At 39.8% G+C, this 18,038-nt stretch overlaps 1 protein-coding gene across 1 annotated transcript in view; it reads left to right on the top strand.

Annotated features, from left to right (window-relative positions):
- LOC131809515 (cytochrome P450 2J2) overlaps positions 1-18,038 on the top strand; it is a 35,619-nt gene that overhangs the window by 5,652 nt on the left and 11,929 nt on the right. The window contains exons 2-7 of the mRNA XM_059136669.1: positions 5,819-5,981; positions 8,641-8,790; positions 9,194-9,354; positions 11,857-12,033; positions 14,026-14,167; positions 16,946-17,133. Coding sequence (XP_058992652.1) covers positions 5,819-5,981; positions 8,641-8,790; positions 9,194-9,354; positions 11,857-12,033; positions 14,026-14,167; positions 16,946-17,133 — 981 coding nt within the window. The remainder of the gene's footprint in view (positions 1-5,818; positions 5,982-8,640; positions 8,791-9,193; positions 9,355-11,856; positions 12,034-14,025; positions 14,168-16,945; positions 17,134-18,038) is intronic.

Raw genomic sequence — 18,038 nt, 5'->3', positions numbered from 1 at the left:
ACACACAAAAACACACAAGTCAGGTATTCTTTTGTGGTGGGTCCATTTTGCCATTGAGGAAACTGGCTGAAAATAATAAAGTTTTTTGCTTGAGTTATTCAGCATAGATAATGGCAGAGAAATCTCTGGAATCTCTGGAATCTAAGGCTTCTTGACTCTTACACCTATCCTCTACTTATACCACTTGACTTTTCATGGTAGAGGATAATGGATTCATTGATTCAACCCACATTTATGAAGTACTTACCATAGGACAGCCACAACACAAAACAGTGTATGATGAAATGTGTGGTGTAGACTCATGGTAACCAAATGAGGTATCAGGAGATGAGATCACAGAGAGTGGGGAGCCCTAGAGACAACCTCTTGTAAAATGTTGGGATAAATTGGGCTGAGCTTTTAAATGCATGTCAGGCAAGTGGCCATGTGGAGTTAAGGGGACAGGAGATTTTTTTTTTAAACCTGAGGAAGTGGCATGAGCTAAAACATAGCAACAGTACAGTGAGGAAACTAGCCTGTTTAAATGGCATGATGGGAACTTTTTGTGTGTTATTTCCCCTATTTTCTAAACTTTCTCTATCATAGCTATATGACCTATTAGATGAGCATTTATCAAAATAAGAGAAAACTGGACTAAGGTGGGAGAATGGTAGATAAGGTGGATAAATGAATTAGTTAAGATACACATTAAGCTGTTTATAACAGAGGCCTAAAAATACAGTAATGTAAAAAAAGATGTATAAAAAATGTAAAAAAGAGACTTACTTTTATTCCACAAATGATTTCAGATGTAGGCAGGAAGTCAAGGAGCGAAAGGCTGCTTTATATCTCAAGGTCATCCAAAAACTCCAGTTCCTTCTACGTTGTAGCTCTGGTCCTGAAACCCCTTTGTATCTGAGTTCTGCTCTGTAGAAAGGGAAGTAAGGAAGGTGGTGAGCAAGCAGCTTTCATTTAAGGCTGAGACCCAGAAGGGGAATATGTGTTCTCCATCACCACTACTCCTGTACCATTGTCTACACCTGGAGAAGCTGGGTAATGTGATTCTTGATTGGGAAGTCATGTGGCTCCTTAATTCTTAGGGAGTGCCATCACTCAGAAGAAGGGAGAATATTCATCCTTCCATTTAAAGATGAAAACTAAAGAAAGAGTTAGAAAGAGCCCAAACTTTATTCCCCCAGTGCTAAATCTCTGTGCCTCCTTTTCTGAAAACTGAAAATGCTTTCTAGGATGGTTAAAAAAAAAATCACATAACCCCATGAACATCAGTTTGTTGTCAGAGTGCCAAGCAGTTGATGCTTATTTCTGTAGCTATACCACTCTTCCCTTTTTTAAAAAAATTGATAGCAAGAAATTAAAGGAAAGCCACTGTGTTGCATAGCAGGCATACCTTCTCTGGCCTCCTCACTGGATGGGCTCCATTATCCCACTCTCTGGCCTCTTCCCCTTCATTGCTTTGTCAGTACCTTACCAGAGTCCCTTTGCTAAAATATGCTCCCAAATATATCAGTAACAATACAGAAGTTGATTATTGATATTAGTATTATGGCTAATCCTGCTATAACCTCCATTTTATGGATTTGGAAACTGAGACACAGAGAAGTCAGATAACTTGCCCCTAAATCACACAGAAACTCACAATTGGATTCAAACATTTGTAGGACTTCACAATCCAAGCTCTTAAATACTCAATTCTATTGTGTCTCCTATTCAAACATCTCCAGAATTTCAGTTACAAACAGGACTTAAACTATTTCAGCTGGCATGAAGGGCCTCCTCCATCTAGCTCAGATCGCCTTGCCAGCTTTGTCCCCTATCTCCTTACTCAAACGAAGAGCCTTGTCTTCTATCTCCTTTCTTTTCCCAGGAACCTGTCCTGGCGCCTGGTCCCCCTATGTGTTTCCTAACTTGGCCCCATTGAATGACTTATTGTACAGAATAGTAAAAAGAACTGATTATAGTCCTGTGTGCTCCTTTAGACTGTGGAGCTTCTTTAATATAAGAGCAGATCCATGACATATACTAGATTTTTTTTAAAAAATTTTATTTCTTTTCAGCGTAACAGTATTCATTGTTTTTGCACCACACCCAGTGTTCCATGCAATCTGTTCCCTCTCTAATACCCACCACCTGGTTCCCCCAACCCCCCACCCCCCTCCCCTTCAAAACCGTCAGATTTTTTTTCAGAGTCCATAGTCTCTCATGGTTCACCTCCCCTTCCAGTTTCCCTCAACTCCTTTCTCCTCTCCATCTCCCCTTGTCCTCCATGCTATTTGTTATGCTCCACAAATAAGTGAAACCATGTGATAATTGACTCTCTGCTTGACTTATTTCATTCAGCATAATCTCTTCCAGTCCCGTTCATGTTGCCACAAAAGTTGGGGATTCATCCTTTCTGATGGAGGCACAATACTCCATAGTGTATATGGACCACATCTTCCTTATCCATTCATCCGTTGAAGGGCATCTTGGTCCTTTCCACAGTTTGGCAACCGTGGCCATTGCTGCTATAAACATTGGGGTACAGATGGCCCTTCCTTTCACAACATCTGTATCTTTGGGGTAAATACCCAATAGTGCAATTTCAGGGTCGTAGGGAAACTCTATTTTTAATTTCTTGAGGAATCTCCACACTGTTTTCCAAAGTGGCTGCACCAACTTGCATTCCCACCAACAGTGTAAGAGGGTTCCCCTTTCTCCACATCCTCTCCAACACATGTTGTTTCCTGTCTTGCTAATTTTGGCCGTTCTAACTGGTGTAAGGTGGTATCTCAATGTGGTTTTAATTTGAATCTCCCTGATGGCTAGTGATAACGAACATTTTTTCATGTGTCTGGTAGCCATTTGTATGTCTTCATTGGAGAAGTGTCTGTTCATATCTTCTGCCCATTTTTTTTATGATTGTTTTGTGTGTGTTGAGTTTGAGGAGTTCTTTATAGATCCTGGATATCAACACTAGATTTTCAAAGGATTCTGTGACTCAGAATAGAGTAGGAACCCATCGTTAATGATGCTTTATTCCTTATTTCCTTAGGTCTGTTTTTCATTTCTTCTTTCTCTCTTTCATTCTTTTTCTTTATCAGATAGAAATATTGAACTATAAAAGCAATACAGGGATGGCTAGGTGGTTCAGTGGGTTAAGCGTCCGCCTTCTGCTCAGGTCATTATCCCACAGTCCTGGGATAAACTAATGCATGGAACTTCTTGCTCAGCGGGAGCCTGTTTCTCCCTCTCCCTGCCACTCCCCAGCTTATGCTCACACTCTCTCTCTCTCTCTGACAAATAAATAAATAAAATCTTTAAAAAATAAAAATAAACAAAAGGAATACAAACACATTAAGAAAATATTTAAGAATACAATTTAGTGAGAGGGAGAGAATCTTGCCCCTCCTTATGCCAACCCAGCCCCCACCACATACCCAAACATGCTGAGTAGCCGCTCTATAAGATTTGGTATATATCTCTCCAGACTCCTGTGTAATAAAATAAAAATATTCCTATTTGTAACTTTTTACTAGAGCTTCTACCAATCAGTGAGTAAAAAAGCTGAACTTCCCAATTAAAAAATAGTTAGAAGAGATAAATAATCTTTTTAAAAAATAATGCATATATTGGGGAAAAGGTGTTAAACCTTAGTAACATATAGAAACAGCATGCATTGTTTTGTCTATTAGAATGGTATGTGCATTATGAATGAAACCAGTTTTAGAATATGCATTCAAATAAACCAGTTACACTCTATCTTGTCTTCTCTTTCAAATTTCCTTGGGATTTCTGAGTCATCAGAAATTGAGAACTTTGGGGGAGATTGGGTGCTCATCGGTTAAGCATCTGCCTTTGGCTCAGGCCACGATCTCAGGGTGCGGGGGTTGAGCCCCACATGGGGCTTCCTTCTCAGCAGGGAGCCTGCTTCTCCCTCTTCCATTCCACCTGCTTGTGCACTCTCGCTCTCTGTCAAATAAATAAAATATTCCTTTAAAAAAAAATAAGAATGGTATGTGCATTTGTGCACACATGTGCGTGTGCACACACGTGTGCGTGCACATACACACACACACTGCTCAGGGCAGGTCATATTTGGAAGGAGTCGACCTTCTCTTCTCCTGCCTGGGAAATGAGAATTGCTAGACTTTTACTCTTTTTCTTTTCCTTTGTGTCTTTGTTCTGTGGGTTTTTGAGTTTAAGAACTTAGAAGAAGTGGAATCTTCCCAGTTGTCTGCCTCGTTGGTATCAGGGTTCAAGCTGTTATCTCACTAACCCTCCCTTCTCATTTTTCTTCATTCTAAAAATTTATTTTGTTCCACCTTATTATGTAAGTACTTAATCCCACATTTGGAATTTTGACCATTTGTCTTAAATTTCCTGTCTCCTATTACTTTCGTTCACCTTTTATAGTTCCTGGGTGAATTCTTATCTCTTTTCTATCTTCCTTTCTGATATTAAGCCTATTTTAGCCTCCTGAATCGTATTTTTAATCTCTTTTGTTCTGTTGCTCTCTTGTTTGGGTAGTGACTTGGTGATTGTTGTACATTGGGCAGCATGCTCTACACTACAATGTTCTCAGGTGCCCAGTGTGTTACACATTTACCTCCTGTAAAGTGATCAGCAAGATTATGGGCACAGTGCACGTGAGAACAAGAGGCAGGGGTAGGGTCTACTGAGAGTCATCTCTTGAAGGAACAAGTCAGGAAATACCTTGATTAGTAGCCATTCACTCTCATCCAGCTCACTTGCACATACCTGCGTATTTGTGCATACTTGTGACACACCACACACTCTTCCGTTCTCTTCCTCCCACTCTCTCCCTCCCACTAAACTCTAAGGGTCTGGTGCCTTCTCAGGCTTGAGAAGCAAATCTTACATAATGCCTGACAAATTCCCTTCACCAGCCAACAGCTTTGTTACCTTGGTGACATTACTTGGGCTAGGACTCTTTTTCCTTTTCTGAAAGACAAGGAAGATCATTAATGCCAGAGGGTGGTTTTAAGATTAAATAAAACAAACAGTGAAAAGGGCCTCACATGGCACCCTGTGTCTATGTGCCTTCCTCCAGCACATCACCCATGTGCTCTCGTCCTCTCTGTTGCCATGAGCCCAGTCATTCCTCAGAGACTCAGGCAGCTGTGCGCCAGGTACCAGAAAACCAAGTGCCTTTCACACAGTTGCTTTCATTCTTCCTCACCAAACTCTTTGAGGGAGTTTGTTTTGTTTTATTTTTTCCTTTCTGTAGCTGAAGCTCAAAAGAAAAAAGAAAAGTGAAACAACTTTCCCAAGAACCCACAGCTAATGAACCATAAAGCTAAGGTGCCCACATTAGTCAGGAACTAGAGTGCTTTTCTGCACAGTTGGTCCCAGCTAACACTTGAATTTTCAAGTTGAGGAAAAGGATATTGTCTTCTACTTCAACACTTACGATTTACTAAAAAGTCCATGATTGCAACTCCAGACTTACATTAACAATATCAGCCTTCTTTGGCCTGTCACATGTTCTGAATTATCTCCCCTCACTAGACTCTAAGCTAAGATGCTCCTGGGTTAGAGACCTTGTTTGTTTTATTATAGTTACATCTCATGCCTTGTTCTTAGGAGAGTGGTGTAGGTTAAATATATGAATAAATATTTATAAAGAACATACACATCCTATAGTGAATTCAATCCAACTCTAGTAGAGAGGAGGAGAAAGGGAAACAGAGAAGAAATGTTCCCATCATGCCAAGGTACACATAGACTCTCCTCAGTACAAGATCTTCCCCAGCTACACAAACCCCCTCCATTCCCGGACACACAGACATGTACATATTCAGTTGTGACTATTTTTCAGTTTGTGAAGAAATATGGAAACATTTTTAGCATGCAGCTTGGTGACTTACCTGTAGTTGTCGTAACTGGATTACCCTTGATCAAAGAAGTCCTTGTCGACCAGAACCAAATCTTTGTGAACCGCCCTGTGACTCCTGTCCGAAGACGTATCTTTAAGAGCAATGGTAAGTTTCTTAACCAATGTAAGGTGGCTGTGTTCAATAGTCTATGATCTGTTAAAGATGCCTCTGTGGCTATAATTCTCCAACACTCTCATGGAGCAGGCCCATTATAAAATTTCAGAAATTAAAGAACGCTGGATGCTGGATGACCACAATTCTCTACTGAAGGCATCTCTTAGAGAACCTGGCAGGTTCTGTCAGGGATTTAGAAGAAGCTGGGTCTCCTGCCTGAACTCACTCTGGAAACACTGATGAACAAGTAATTGCATTACTCAGTGATGGCAGAGAAAGAGGCAATGCATTTTCTTTATCTCTTTCTGCTTCCTGCTCCAATCTCTTCCCCTAGGCAAATCGATGCAGCTCTGCTTCCTTCTGATGCTTATGTAAGTCCCTCTTCTTGCCTCTAGTTCAGTGCTTTCTTGTTAGGGCTGTTACAGCATCTTAAGCCTTCCATTCTGTGTTAGAACACTTTGGCAAGAATACTTAAAATCGTCATTAATAGATATAAACACTACTGTATGTTGGCTAACTGAACATAATAAATGAATGAATGAATGAATAAAATCTCTGTAAACCCCCCAAAAATAGAAAATAAATGTTTTTTCAGTTTCTTTATTGGCTATATATATTCAAGTTTTTGTGTTATTTCTTAAGTTACTTTCAGTAATTATTTCTTGGAAAATTCATTTTAAAAAATAATAAATGCAAAACATTTAAAAATCTAAATGGATAACTCAAATCTATTACTCTACCAAAGCACCATTTCTTTCAGTTGCTTTCCAATTCCTTTTTGATATAGTTAATCTTCCAACACTACCAGGCACTACCTACAGGCACTACCAACACAACAGTTAGTAGTGCAGATAAAATCTGTGTCTTTAGGTAACTTACATTCTATTCAGAAAGACTGCATCAATTCGCTCTCATAACTTAAAGCATCAGTCTTATTAAGATATGTACAGGATGCATTTATTAGTGGCATCTAACCTAATCCTTGGATTCAAGGAAAGCTAATGTAGATAAATGACAATCAAGTTAACAAAATGAAGAGGCAATCAGGCATATAGACTAGAATAGAAAAGTTCTTGAGGTGGGAAGAAGATCAGTGAACTTGAGGTAGTAAAAGGTAGCCAGTGTGGCAAGTGCAGGGATTAAATGGAGATAACGGAAGGAAGATGAACCTCTTGAGGTTGGCCAGGAATTGTTCACACAAGTTCTTGTTAAGTGTATTGGGTTTTATGCTAATAAAAATGGAAATTCTTGGTTTTAAGTAGATGAAGGAATCACCATATTTATGTTGTACATTTTAAAATCTTGTGTAGTTTGCCCCATAGAAAATGGCATACAAGGAGCAAGAGACTATGGTAGGATTTTAGGTTAGAAAAGGTCGCAGTGTAGACTAGGGAGATGGCAATAAATGACAATAGAGTAGATTAGACCAGGTTAGTAGCAGTGAAGATTCACGAATTTGAGGTATCCAGGGGGGTAAATCCAATAAGATATGATGACCTACATGGAGATGGAAAGCTGAATGAGGTGATGTAGACACCAAGTGGGTAGATAATAGGAGGAATATTTGGAGTAGGACAGATGTTTAGCTTGGGTGTGGAGTTGCATGGAGAACATCATGGATATGCTGAGTTTGAAAGGCGTTTATGTAGTCTAAGCCAGTCAAACAGTGGTGTATGTTTGGAGCTCAGGGACAGAAATAAATATTCACTATCAATAGATGCTATTTAAAAATTTAGGAGTTGATGAGATTGGCGTGGGGTTTTGGGGAAGAAGAGGCTTTATAGCTTATCTTGAAGAACTCCATCATTTCAAAATTTGATAGAAGAGGATGAGCTAGCAATAGATATGGAAAGGAGGAAAATCTGTAGGGTGTGCTGCCCTGAGCACCTGGAAGGGAAGGCTTCAGGGGAAAAGTCCTCATACTGCTGAAAGGTCAAGAAAAGTAAGGTTGAAAAGTTCCCCTGGATTTGACAAAGATGGCTATCTCATGCAGATTGTGGAGGCCAAAGTCAGGCACTCAGAGGAGTTGGAGTATTCTCTGGAGGTGAAGAAAAGAAAGGAGGGTGGCCTTATCTGTGTCGTAAAACAAATGAATTTTTGAATATAACAAGATTTTTTTTCCTTTACTTTCCCGTGTGCTATTCTTTCTGCATGGAATAGTCACTCTTCCTTGCTTTCTTGAGTCATTCCTTATCTTTCAAGGTCCAGTTTAGATAAGATGTTCTTGGAAAGCCTTGCCTCCTTATGAGTGTGTATTTTATCTTATCCATGAGTGCATTCTTAGTATGTAACATAAAACAAATATTTCAGTATATTTATGTGACCAGTAATCAAAGCATGGACTTTGGAATCCAGCAGACCTGAAATGCCTCTTCAGCTGGTTATTCTGACCCTGCAAAGTAAGGGTTATACCCATCTCATAAAGTTTCTGTTAAGTGCTAACTTACATAATGCAGTAAAAACACTCAGGTCTCTGCACTAGCAGCAATGAGGCTAGCCACTATATCCACTAGTTTGGGATTATTTCCCTGAATAGTTTTCAAGTGGCTTAATGCCCTTCGTCTTCCCACCAATACATAGTCCCATACCATTTGCCATATATTTACATAACAGAATAAGAATATCATAATGTTGGCTTTTTCATTTCCAGGATTGATCATGTCCAATAGCCAAACATGGAAGGAGCAAAGAAGGTTTACCCTGGCAACACTAAGAAACTTTGGTCTAGGAAGAAAAAGCTTAGAGGAACGCATTCAGGAGGAAGCCCATTACCTCATCCAGGCAATAGAAGAAGAGAATGGTGAGTTGTTTCCTAGGACAGATGCAGGAGATTGTGACTCATTCATTCACTCACTGAACAGATACTTACTAAGTGCCTAAGTACCTACCTTGTGCACAGCACCATGCTAGGCACTGAGAATATTACAGTGACCAACCAATCATGAACCTGCCTTCACGGAGCTCTAGGGTTACGCACAAGAAGACTGGTATTAAACACATTCCTGATTTTAAATGCTGGTCGTTAGTATGACTTCCCAGGTATTGACCGAGTTCTTGTTATATGTCAGACCCTGTGTAGGGGGCTGTGGTCAGAACTTCACAGGCAAATCTATACTCAGTATGTTAAATGTCATGAAGAGCAGACTCTCAGTAGAAAACAGAAACAAGCGAATCAAAGGATTCATCTCTTCTTCCACCTCCAGGACAGCCTTTCAACCCTCACTTCAAGATGAACAATGCAGTTTCCAATATTATTTGCTCCATCACCTTTGGGAAGCGCTTTGAGTATGAGGATGAACAGTTTCAGGAATTGCTGAGGTTGCTGGATGAGGTCACGTGTCTGGAGGCATCAATGAGATGCCAGGTAAGGGGTTCTCTTTCTGCATCTTGGACAAGAATACTGGAGCTGATGTCAGACACAGATGGGTTCCAACTAAATATCATCTTTTTGTTTAAGCTAAAGTTATCGCCTTTTATAATTGACTTCAACTCAAACTTATTTGAAATCAATCTGTTGACTTTAGTGTTTTTTGATAATATTATTGGATATTGACTATATACAAAGAACATTTCTAACATGCATGCAAAGAATAAAATGTCCATGTTATATATTTATACATCCATGTCATTTTATCTAAAAGCAAGATATTGCCACTGACTTTGGGTCCCGCCCCTCCATGTCCCTCCCTAACCCAGCCACTCTGCTGGCCCCAGAAGTACTCTTCTGTGCTTGGCTTCTCCCTTGGCAGGTTGTTTGCAGATTATCTGTGTCAGTTGCTCTTTTCTTTTTAAAATTCTGAATAGTATTTCATGGTATGAATATGCCACTGTTTGTTGCTCTATTCTCTATTGATGAACATTTGGGTTGTTTCCAGTTTGGGGATGTTATGAATAGCTGCCGTGAACATTCTTGTACCCTTGTTCATGTGACATGCCCACTCATTTCTCTTGAATTTATACCTGGACGTAAAAGATGTCTAAAGGTTTCAAAAGCAGTTACACTATTTACCTGCCCATCCACACTTGACATTATCAATCTTCTCATTCCATATAGACCTTTGGGGTTCAAACATCACCCTTTCCTTGGCGGACCCTGCTCTCCATTTTGTCCCTCTGGGTCTGTGAGTCTGTCAGAAACTGCTCAGCTTCTTGATCTCTCAACCACTTTCCTGGATTTGGAAGAGACTTCTACGGGAAAAGTGGCCCTGTTAAGGCCACCTCTCTAGTACCTAAAAGTGGATTTATTTTTATTTATTCCTGAAAAATATCTTTGCCTGGAGCTTTATGGACCCATCGCTTCAAAACCAATAAAGCAGTTAGCTTTTAGCAGTTAGCAGTTAGCAGCGTGATTCCTGACACATTTGAAGTATGCAATGAATGTGAGCTATTATTATTGTCAAAGCTATTTTGAATTCCTTGTTCTCATTTCTAATCACAGCAGTCCCAGTTCAATAATTCCATGTTCTCCAGTCCTATTAAGACAGAAAGTCATAAGAGTTAAGTGGGTACCCAGCTGATGTTCCCCAAGGAAAAGTAATTCCTGAGAGGGTAAGAAGGGGCAGTAGGGTAAGGTTATTAAGTATTTCTTGGAGTCTCAAAATAGGCCAGGCATCTTGATGGACAAATATAAACTTTATCTGTTAATTAAAAAAAAAAAAAGAAAAAACCCTTTAAAAATGAAATGACACATCATGGTGTATACAAGCAGACCTGGGAATGTGTAAGTAAATCCAGATAGTGGTCCACTGGTTTTGTGCTAGGTGCTATATGGATCTCGTGTCATCCAGCCACCAGAATAATCCCAGGGCCCCACTGGCAGCTATTTAAACTAAGGAGCAACAAATTGTATCATCATCATCATTACCACCACCAAAATATTATAGTTAAAAAGCAGCAGAGCTAATGGACCTATATCTGTCTCATTTTAAGTCTAGGTGACTTTCCATTTTGTCATGCTCCTTTCTACCAGATATTATTAGAGAAAATATTTTTAAAAGTGCTTTCTTTCAGTAAAATGTCTTACCTACATGGAGCTTATGTCATAGCAGGGCAGGCAAATACATACACATGAAACACATATATGTATCCTACACACACACACACACATATGAGTGATAATTCTCCTTATGAAGGAGAATAAAACAGGATAAGGGAATGGAGAGAGGGTAGCAGGGGTGCTTATAGGATCATTAGGTTTTAAGATCCCTCCAGGGTGGTGATATTTGGAGCAGCACTTTAATGAAATGAGGAACTAGAGTTCTACAGATTTCAGAGGAAGAGCGTTCTAGCTGGAAGGAATAGCAAATGCAAAGACCCAAACAAGAACATCCTTGATGGCATCATAGAGACCAGTGGTGCTACGCTGGAGTGAGTAAGAGAGAGTAAGATGGCAGGGAGTGATAGCAAAGGGGGAGACGGTTGTGTGGGGGGTGAGGCAAGGAGGGGTTGGCTGGTGCATGCAGAGCTTATGTCAGGAGAATGATGTAGAGTCATGGAAAGTCACTTGAGGATTGAGAGCCAACAAGGAAAATGATCTGATTGAACTATTAAACGATGCCTCTGGGAGCTCTGTGGGGAGTGGGTTAAGAATGGAATCGGTGAAGCTGATGGAGGCTGTGACAGCACCCACGTAAGAAATGCTGGTGATTGGTACTAGGGGGCAATATCGCTGGGGCAGCGGGATGTGGATACACTTCGGATGGAGTGCTGAAATGCTTTGCCAGCAGGTGAGAGGAGAATGAGAGAGAAGAGTTAAGGTGACCCAAATTTTAAGAGCAAATAAATGAAAGACAGAGATGATCAATTATTTTGTCTTAAAAAATGGGCATCAGATTGTCTCTATGAGTGTTTTGTTTTTCTCAATTAGCTCTACAATCTTTTTCCATGGATTATGAATTTTCTTCCTGGACCTCATCAAACACTCTTTAGCAACTGGGAGAAACTGAAATTGTTCATTGCTCATATGACTGAAACCCACAGGAGAGACTGGAACCCTGCTGAACCAAGAGATTTTATTGACGCTTACCTCAAGGAAATAGAAAAGGTGAGGGAACCAAACTTGTTTCTTTGTTCTTAAAGAACAAATGGGGGTATACTAGTCTCCCATTGCTGCTATAACAAATTACCACAAACCTGGGGTTTCCGAACAACACAGATCTATTCTCTTTCAGTTCTGGAGGTCAAAAATCTGAAAGCAGTTTCACTGGGCTCGAATCAAGGTGTTGGCAGGGCTGGTTCCTTCCGGAGGCTCTAAGAAAGAATCTGTCTCCTTGACTTTTCCTTCTAGAGGCTGCCTTGATTTACAGCCACTTTGTCTATCTTCAAAGCCAGTATGTAGCCTCTTCTCTGCTATCATCCTTACATCTTATCTTTATGACCCCCTTGCCTCTTTCTTATAAAGACTCTTGTAATTACTTTGAATTATCCATAATAATTGTCCTGCATCAAGAATCTTAACTTATGGGGCACCTGGGTGGCTCAGTGGGTTAAGTCTTTGTCTTCAGCTCAGGTCATGATCTCAGGGTTGTGGAATTGAGCCCCGCATCAGACTCTCCTCTCAGCAGGAAGTCTGCTTCTCCCTCTCTGCCTACTTGTGATCTTTCTCTGTCGAATGAATAAATAAAATCTTAAAAAAAAAAAAAAGAATCTTAATCATAACCACAAAGTCCCTTTTGCCATATAAGGTAACATCCACAGGTTTCAGAAATTAGGATATGGATACCTCTGTGGGTCATTACTTAATTTACCACGGGGCAGTCAATATAGAGGCAGCCTTTCATAGAGTATAAGAGCAGCATTTACTCAGGATTGACAAGGTAAGTAGAAATAAAGATAGGGGTTGAACAATATTTGGCTTGAGGCCTTGAGGATGCCCAAATACTACCTGTTCATCTTCTGTTCTCCATGCTTTGCCCATATCTGAAGGAGCTATATATAAAAGGAAAACTAACAAATAATCTTCAAAGGACTCTTTCATTTTTAGCTGGACCTGTGCCCAGTTGACTGTCCCTTCCCTTAGCCCCCAGCGCAGAACACAAGAAGAGCTAAGCTGGATGCCAGAGTTCAAGCTCAGGGCCCGGGTGGGACTTTTGCCTTCCTCCCTGATCTTCCTACCACCCACTTTCCAATATTATAGGAAAGACGCAGGGAAAAGCCACATTGGGGGGACTGCCTTCAGCACAGTAAACCCTGTGGTCAATGAACATCCAGGCATCCGTGTCATAATCTTTCACTCATTAGCTTAGTTGAGCCTCCTCTTGGCGTTGATAGATTGGTGGATTTCTATCCACCTCCTCTTTTATTTCACCATATTGGATAACATTAGTAGAAGCACTGATCTCTCCCCAGAGGAGGAGACTTTCCTTTCTATATGTTGTTCAGGTATGGGGCCACACATTGAGAGGTCGGTTGACAGATTGAAGCTTCCAGGGGAAGGTGACAAAGATGATGGAGGGCTGTGAGGTTGATGGAATCAAGCTTTCTTGGTTTCACCTAGAAAGGAAGAGATTAATAGGGAAATATGAGAATTGTTTTACATAAGAGGAGCTCAGTTTATTCTTCCTGGTATCAGTACAAGCATGTGTTGAGTATTTGTTACGTGCTCTTTATATCTCATGTAATTCATAATGCCATCTTAAAGGGCACATGTATTTCATTACTCTTTTTTGAAACAGGAAACTGAGGTGCATAGAGATTGACTTGCCCTCAGTCATGCAGATAGTTCACAACGATATAGCTAATATTGGAATCCAGGTCTGTCTTTCTATTAAGCTGTTTCTCTTTCCACTGTACTAATAGATTCTCCCAAATTATAGGCATAAACGAAAAAGTTATCTTGATTTTCATCCACCAAAGCCAACAAAAGCTTCCAGCACTTGGGGCAGGAGGATGCTAGTGATATTGCATAATAAGCCTCTACCTCTTGAGCTGGCCAAGAGGGATCTTTTCTTTCATGTTCTCACCCTAGGGTGAAGCCCCTGTGTATTGTAGCAACCAAGAACCAACTGAATAAACCAATAAACATTGTGCTTTCTAGAACAGGGACAATGCTACATCAAGTTTCCATGAAGAAAATCTCATCTATAGCACCCTGGACCTCTTCTTCGCTGGAACCGAGACAACTTCAACCACACTGCGCTGGGGTCTGCTTTACTTGGCCCTCAACCCAGAAATCCAAGGTGAGCATGTCAGGGAGTGTCCCTGGGCCCGGACAGAATGGTACCTCTTGGAGCATACTTCCCCCTAGCTGGGGCTAGAAGATAGCATGGTAGAATGAAAAGCTAGGACAATCATGAGGTGATACTTGAAAACGGGTACCTTCTTCAGTTTTTCTGTTGGATTCGGATGGGTTCACATCACAGCAATATAACAAAGTCCCTGCCCTCAAGAAAACCCAGAGTCTAGGGGGGAGTCAATGGAGTCAATTGACATTGTGGTGAGTCCCAGGAAAAGACTGACATTCTTACATGAAATCTGGTTACAGCCTTCCGTCCTTGTAAGTAATGTATTCTGTTTCCCTGTGGATAATGTTCAAACTCCTTAGTCTGGCATATCACACCCTCTGATGTGCCTCCTTCTGTCTGTCCAGCCTCAGCTCCACCCACCCTGCATGGTGGTCTCACTAAATTACATGGTTGTTTTTTAGTTTTTGTTTTGTTTTGGTTTTGGGGCTTGGGTTTTTTGTTTTGTTTTGTTTTGCACTGTCCTTATTTATGCCTCTGCCATCAGGACTGCTCTTCCCTTTACCACTTATGTAGTTCCACAGTTTCTCTATATGGCAAATCACCAGATGGCGCTTGAAGAAATCTGCTCAAATACAACCTCCTCTAAGATGTTCCCTCATGCTTGTAGGAAACTACTTCCTTTAAAGATGACTTTAGGATTATTAGGATTATTTTCTTCCTCTAGAGATGCCATAATATGCCTCCACTGCTGTGCTGATTGCACATTATTCATGTATCTTCCACAAAGACTATTGTCCATTCAAAGCAGTGATGGTTGCAATCTTCTTCTTCTTCTTTTTTTTTTTCCTCTAGGACCCAGAACAGTTTGAGCATAGGAGAGACTGGATATTAGGATACAGTTTTTCAAACTGTGGGTAACAGTTTGTTAATGGGACATAAAATCAATTTAGTAGACCAAGACCAACATTTTTTCCTAAAATAAAAATAGAATAGAAAAGATCAGAAAAGATTTTCCCATGTAGTAAGGATAAATTTGTTCATGAAACTATTTCTTTCCATAATTCTACATAGAAGTATGTTTCACATGTGTGTATATTTGTGTTTATGTGCCTTTAGTCATGATGTAAAATGCTTTTAGAACTATGAATTATATTTTCTAAAAAGCTGAAAAGCTACCTCATTAGGTTATAGATTTGGCTTCTGTAATAAGGTCTCTAAAATAACAATAGCTTAAAATGATGGATGTTTATACCCATCTTCATAGCAACTTTATTCACCACAACTAAAAGACAGAAGCAACCCAAGTGTCCATCAATGGAAGACTGGATAAACAAAACTATTCAGTCTTAAACAGGAAGGAAATTCTGACACATGCTCTAACAGGGATGAACCTTCAGGACATTATGCTAAGTTAAAGAATACAGTCACAAAAAGACATATACTGATAGTTCCATTTACATGAGGTTTCTAGAGTGGCCAAATACATAGAAACAGAAAGTAGAATGGTGGTTTCCAAGGGCTTCAGGATAGGAGAAAATGAGAAGTTATTGTTTAATGGATGTACAGTTTCAGTTTCTCCAGATAAAAATTCTGGAGATTGGTTGCACAATGTGATTTTATATATATATATATATATATATATATATATATATATATACACACATACACACACACACATATATAATATTTCATATATAATATATATTATATGTATATTTTATATATAGTATATATATAAAATGTATATTTTAAAATATATTGTATATTATAATATATGTATATTATAAAATATACATTTTATATATATATATAAAATCACATTGTGCAACCAACATTGTGTGTTTATATATATATATACACACACATATGAGTATATATATATATATAAAATCTTTAAGCTGTATGCTCAAATATGGTTAATATGGTAAATTTTATGTCACATATGTTTTACCACAAGTTTAAAAATGTTTTAAATGGCCAGTGAGAAAGAAATTCACTTTATTTCTCTCTAAAATAAAAAAGCCTGAGCTGGACTCTGCAGAGCCCTCTGGGCTCTAAGGTCCTCTCAGCATGTTGCTCTGTTGTATCTAGAATGATGCCCTTGTTTGCACTCTCAAAGATGGCTCACCTCAAGGGCTGCCTTTCCTCGAAGAAGTAGGGAAGAAGGGAAGAAGGAAATGCATACCCTTCCTTTAAGGATATGTTTTAAGTATTAAACATCCCTTTTACATAGAGTCTGTTGACCAGAACATAGTCATGTGGTCACACTTAGTCACAAGGGAATCTGGGAAATGTAGTCTATAGCTGGGCAACCAGGAGTCCTGCTAAAATCTCTACTATTGTAGAAAAAGAAAAAAAGAGGGAAAAAAGGTATATTGGGGCACAGTTAGCATTTTCTTTGACTTGCTGGGTGCTCACCTAAACTAGTTCATGTAAATCTCAAGATCTCCTTAAGAGGAATGTAGATCATCCTCACTAAGAAGAGAAAACAGAGGCTCAAAGAGTTTCAGTAACTTGCAGCAGTAATGCTGCAGAGCAAGACTTTGCAACCAGATATATCTAAATCCAGGCCCACTTTTCACTCTGAAATATCTCCTGAAAAACCAGAGTCTATAATGCCTGCTATAGTTTTAGCCTTTTTTCTTTCTTTCTTTCTTCTTCTTCTTTTTTTTTTTTTTTTTTAGTCATTTTAATCCTGATTATTCCGTTCTTCAGCTTAATCAGGCTTAAGGAAGGTTGTGGAATAATAGAATAAAAAACTTTCTTTTCCAGAAAAAGTCCAAGCTGAGATCGACAGGGTGATTGGTCAGTCACAGCTGCCGAGCTTAGCCACTCGAGAGGCCATGCCCTACACCAACGCTGTCATCCACGAGGTACAGAGAATGGCAAACATCATCCCCCTGAACGTGCCCAGGGAAGTGACAGATGATACCACGCTTGCTGGATACTACCTGCCCAAGGTAACCAGGGACTCCTGGCCTCAGATCCTCAAGCCCATCTTTTTAAATGGTAGAAACTGTGACCAATACCCTTGTCCTAGGGAATCGCTTACATGAGAAGAGTGCTATGTTACACCGGAGATAATACTGGCTTTTTTTCCCTATGTGTGGTCTTTGGAACGTTAATTCAACTAGACATTAACAGGTATTAAGCTGTATGCTCAATACCTGAGGGGAAGGGGGATTCCTATGATTAGGCAAAGACTGGCTTTTCTTTGCTGTGGGATGTCTCAGTTTTTTTGTTTTTTAACCATGTGATGTGCATTATGGATCTTTGTGTGGATCAGCAAGCAGCAATTCTCCGTCAGACTTTGTCGTGTGGCCCTTTGCTTTGCCAGGGTGGAGTTTCTCACAGCACTAGGGACCTGCCAGGCTTGGAAAATTTTGCCTCATAATCATGGGGTTATAGAATATTGAAGAATGAAAGGACATTTGAGACCATTTACACCATCTAGTTCCATCCATGTTGCTGCAAATGGCAAAATGCCATTCTTTTTGATAGCTAATATTCCATTGTTTATATATACCACACCTTTATCCACTCATCTATTGACATCTGGGCTCTTTCCATATTTTGGCTATTGCGAACATTGTTGCTATAAACATTAGGGTGCATGTGCCCTTTCAAATCACTAGGTTTGTATCCTTTGGATAAACACCAGGTAGTACAATTGCTGGGCTGTAGGGTAGCTCTATTTTCAGCTTTTTGAGGAATTTTCATAGTTTTCCAGAGTGGCTGCACCAGCTTGCATTCCCACCAACAGTGTAGGAGGGTTCCCCTTTCTCTGTATCCTCACCAACATCTGGTTTCCTGAGTTATTCATTTTAGCCACTCTGACTGGTGTGAGGTTGTATCTCATTGTGGT

This window comes from Mustela lutreola, chromosome 10 (genome assembly GCF_030435805.1).
Source record: "Mustela lutreola isolate mMusLut2 chromosome 10, mMusLut2.pri, whole genome shotgun sequence".
In the NCBI taxonomy this organism is placed as follows: domain Eukaryota; kingdom Metazoa; phylum Chordata; class Mammalia; order Carnivora; family Mustelidae; genus Mustela; species Mustela lutreola.
Note: the sequence above shows the minus strand (reverse complement) of the source record. Positions and strands in the feature narration are given on the sequence as shown.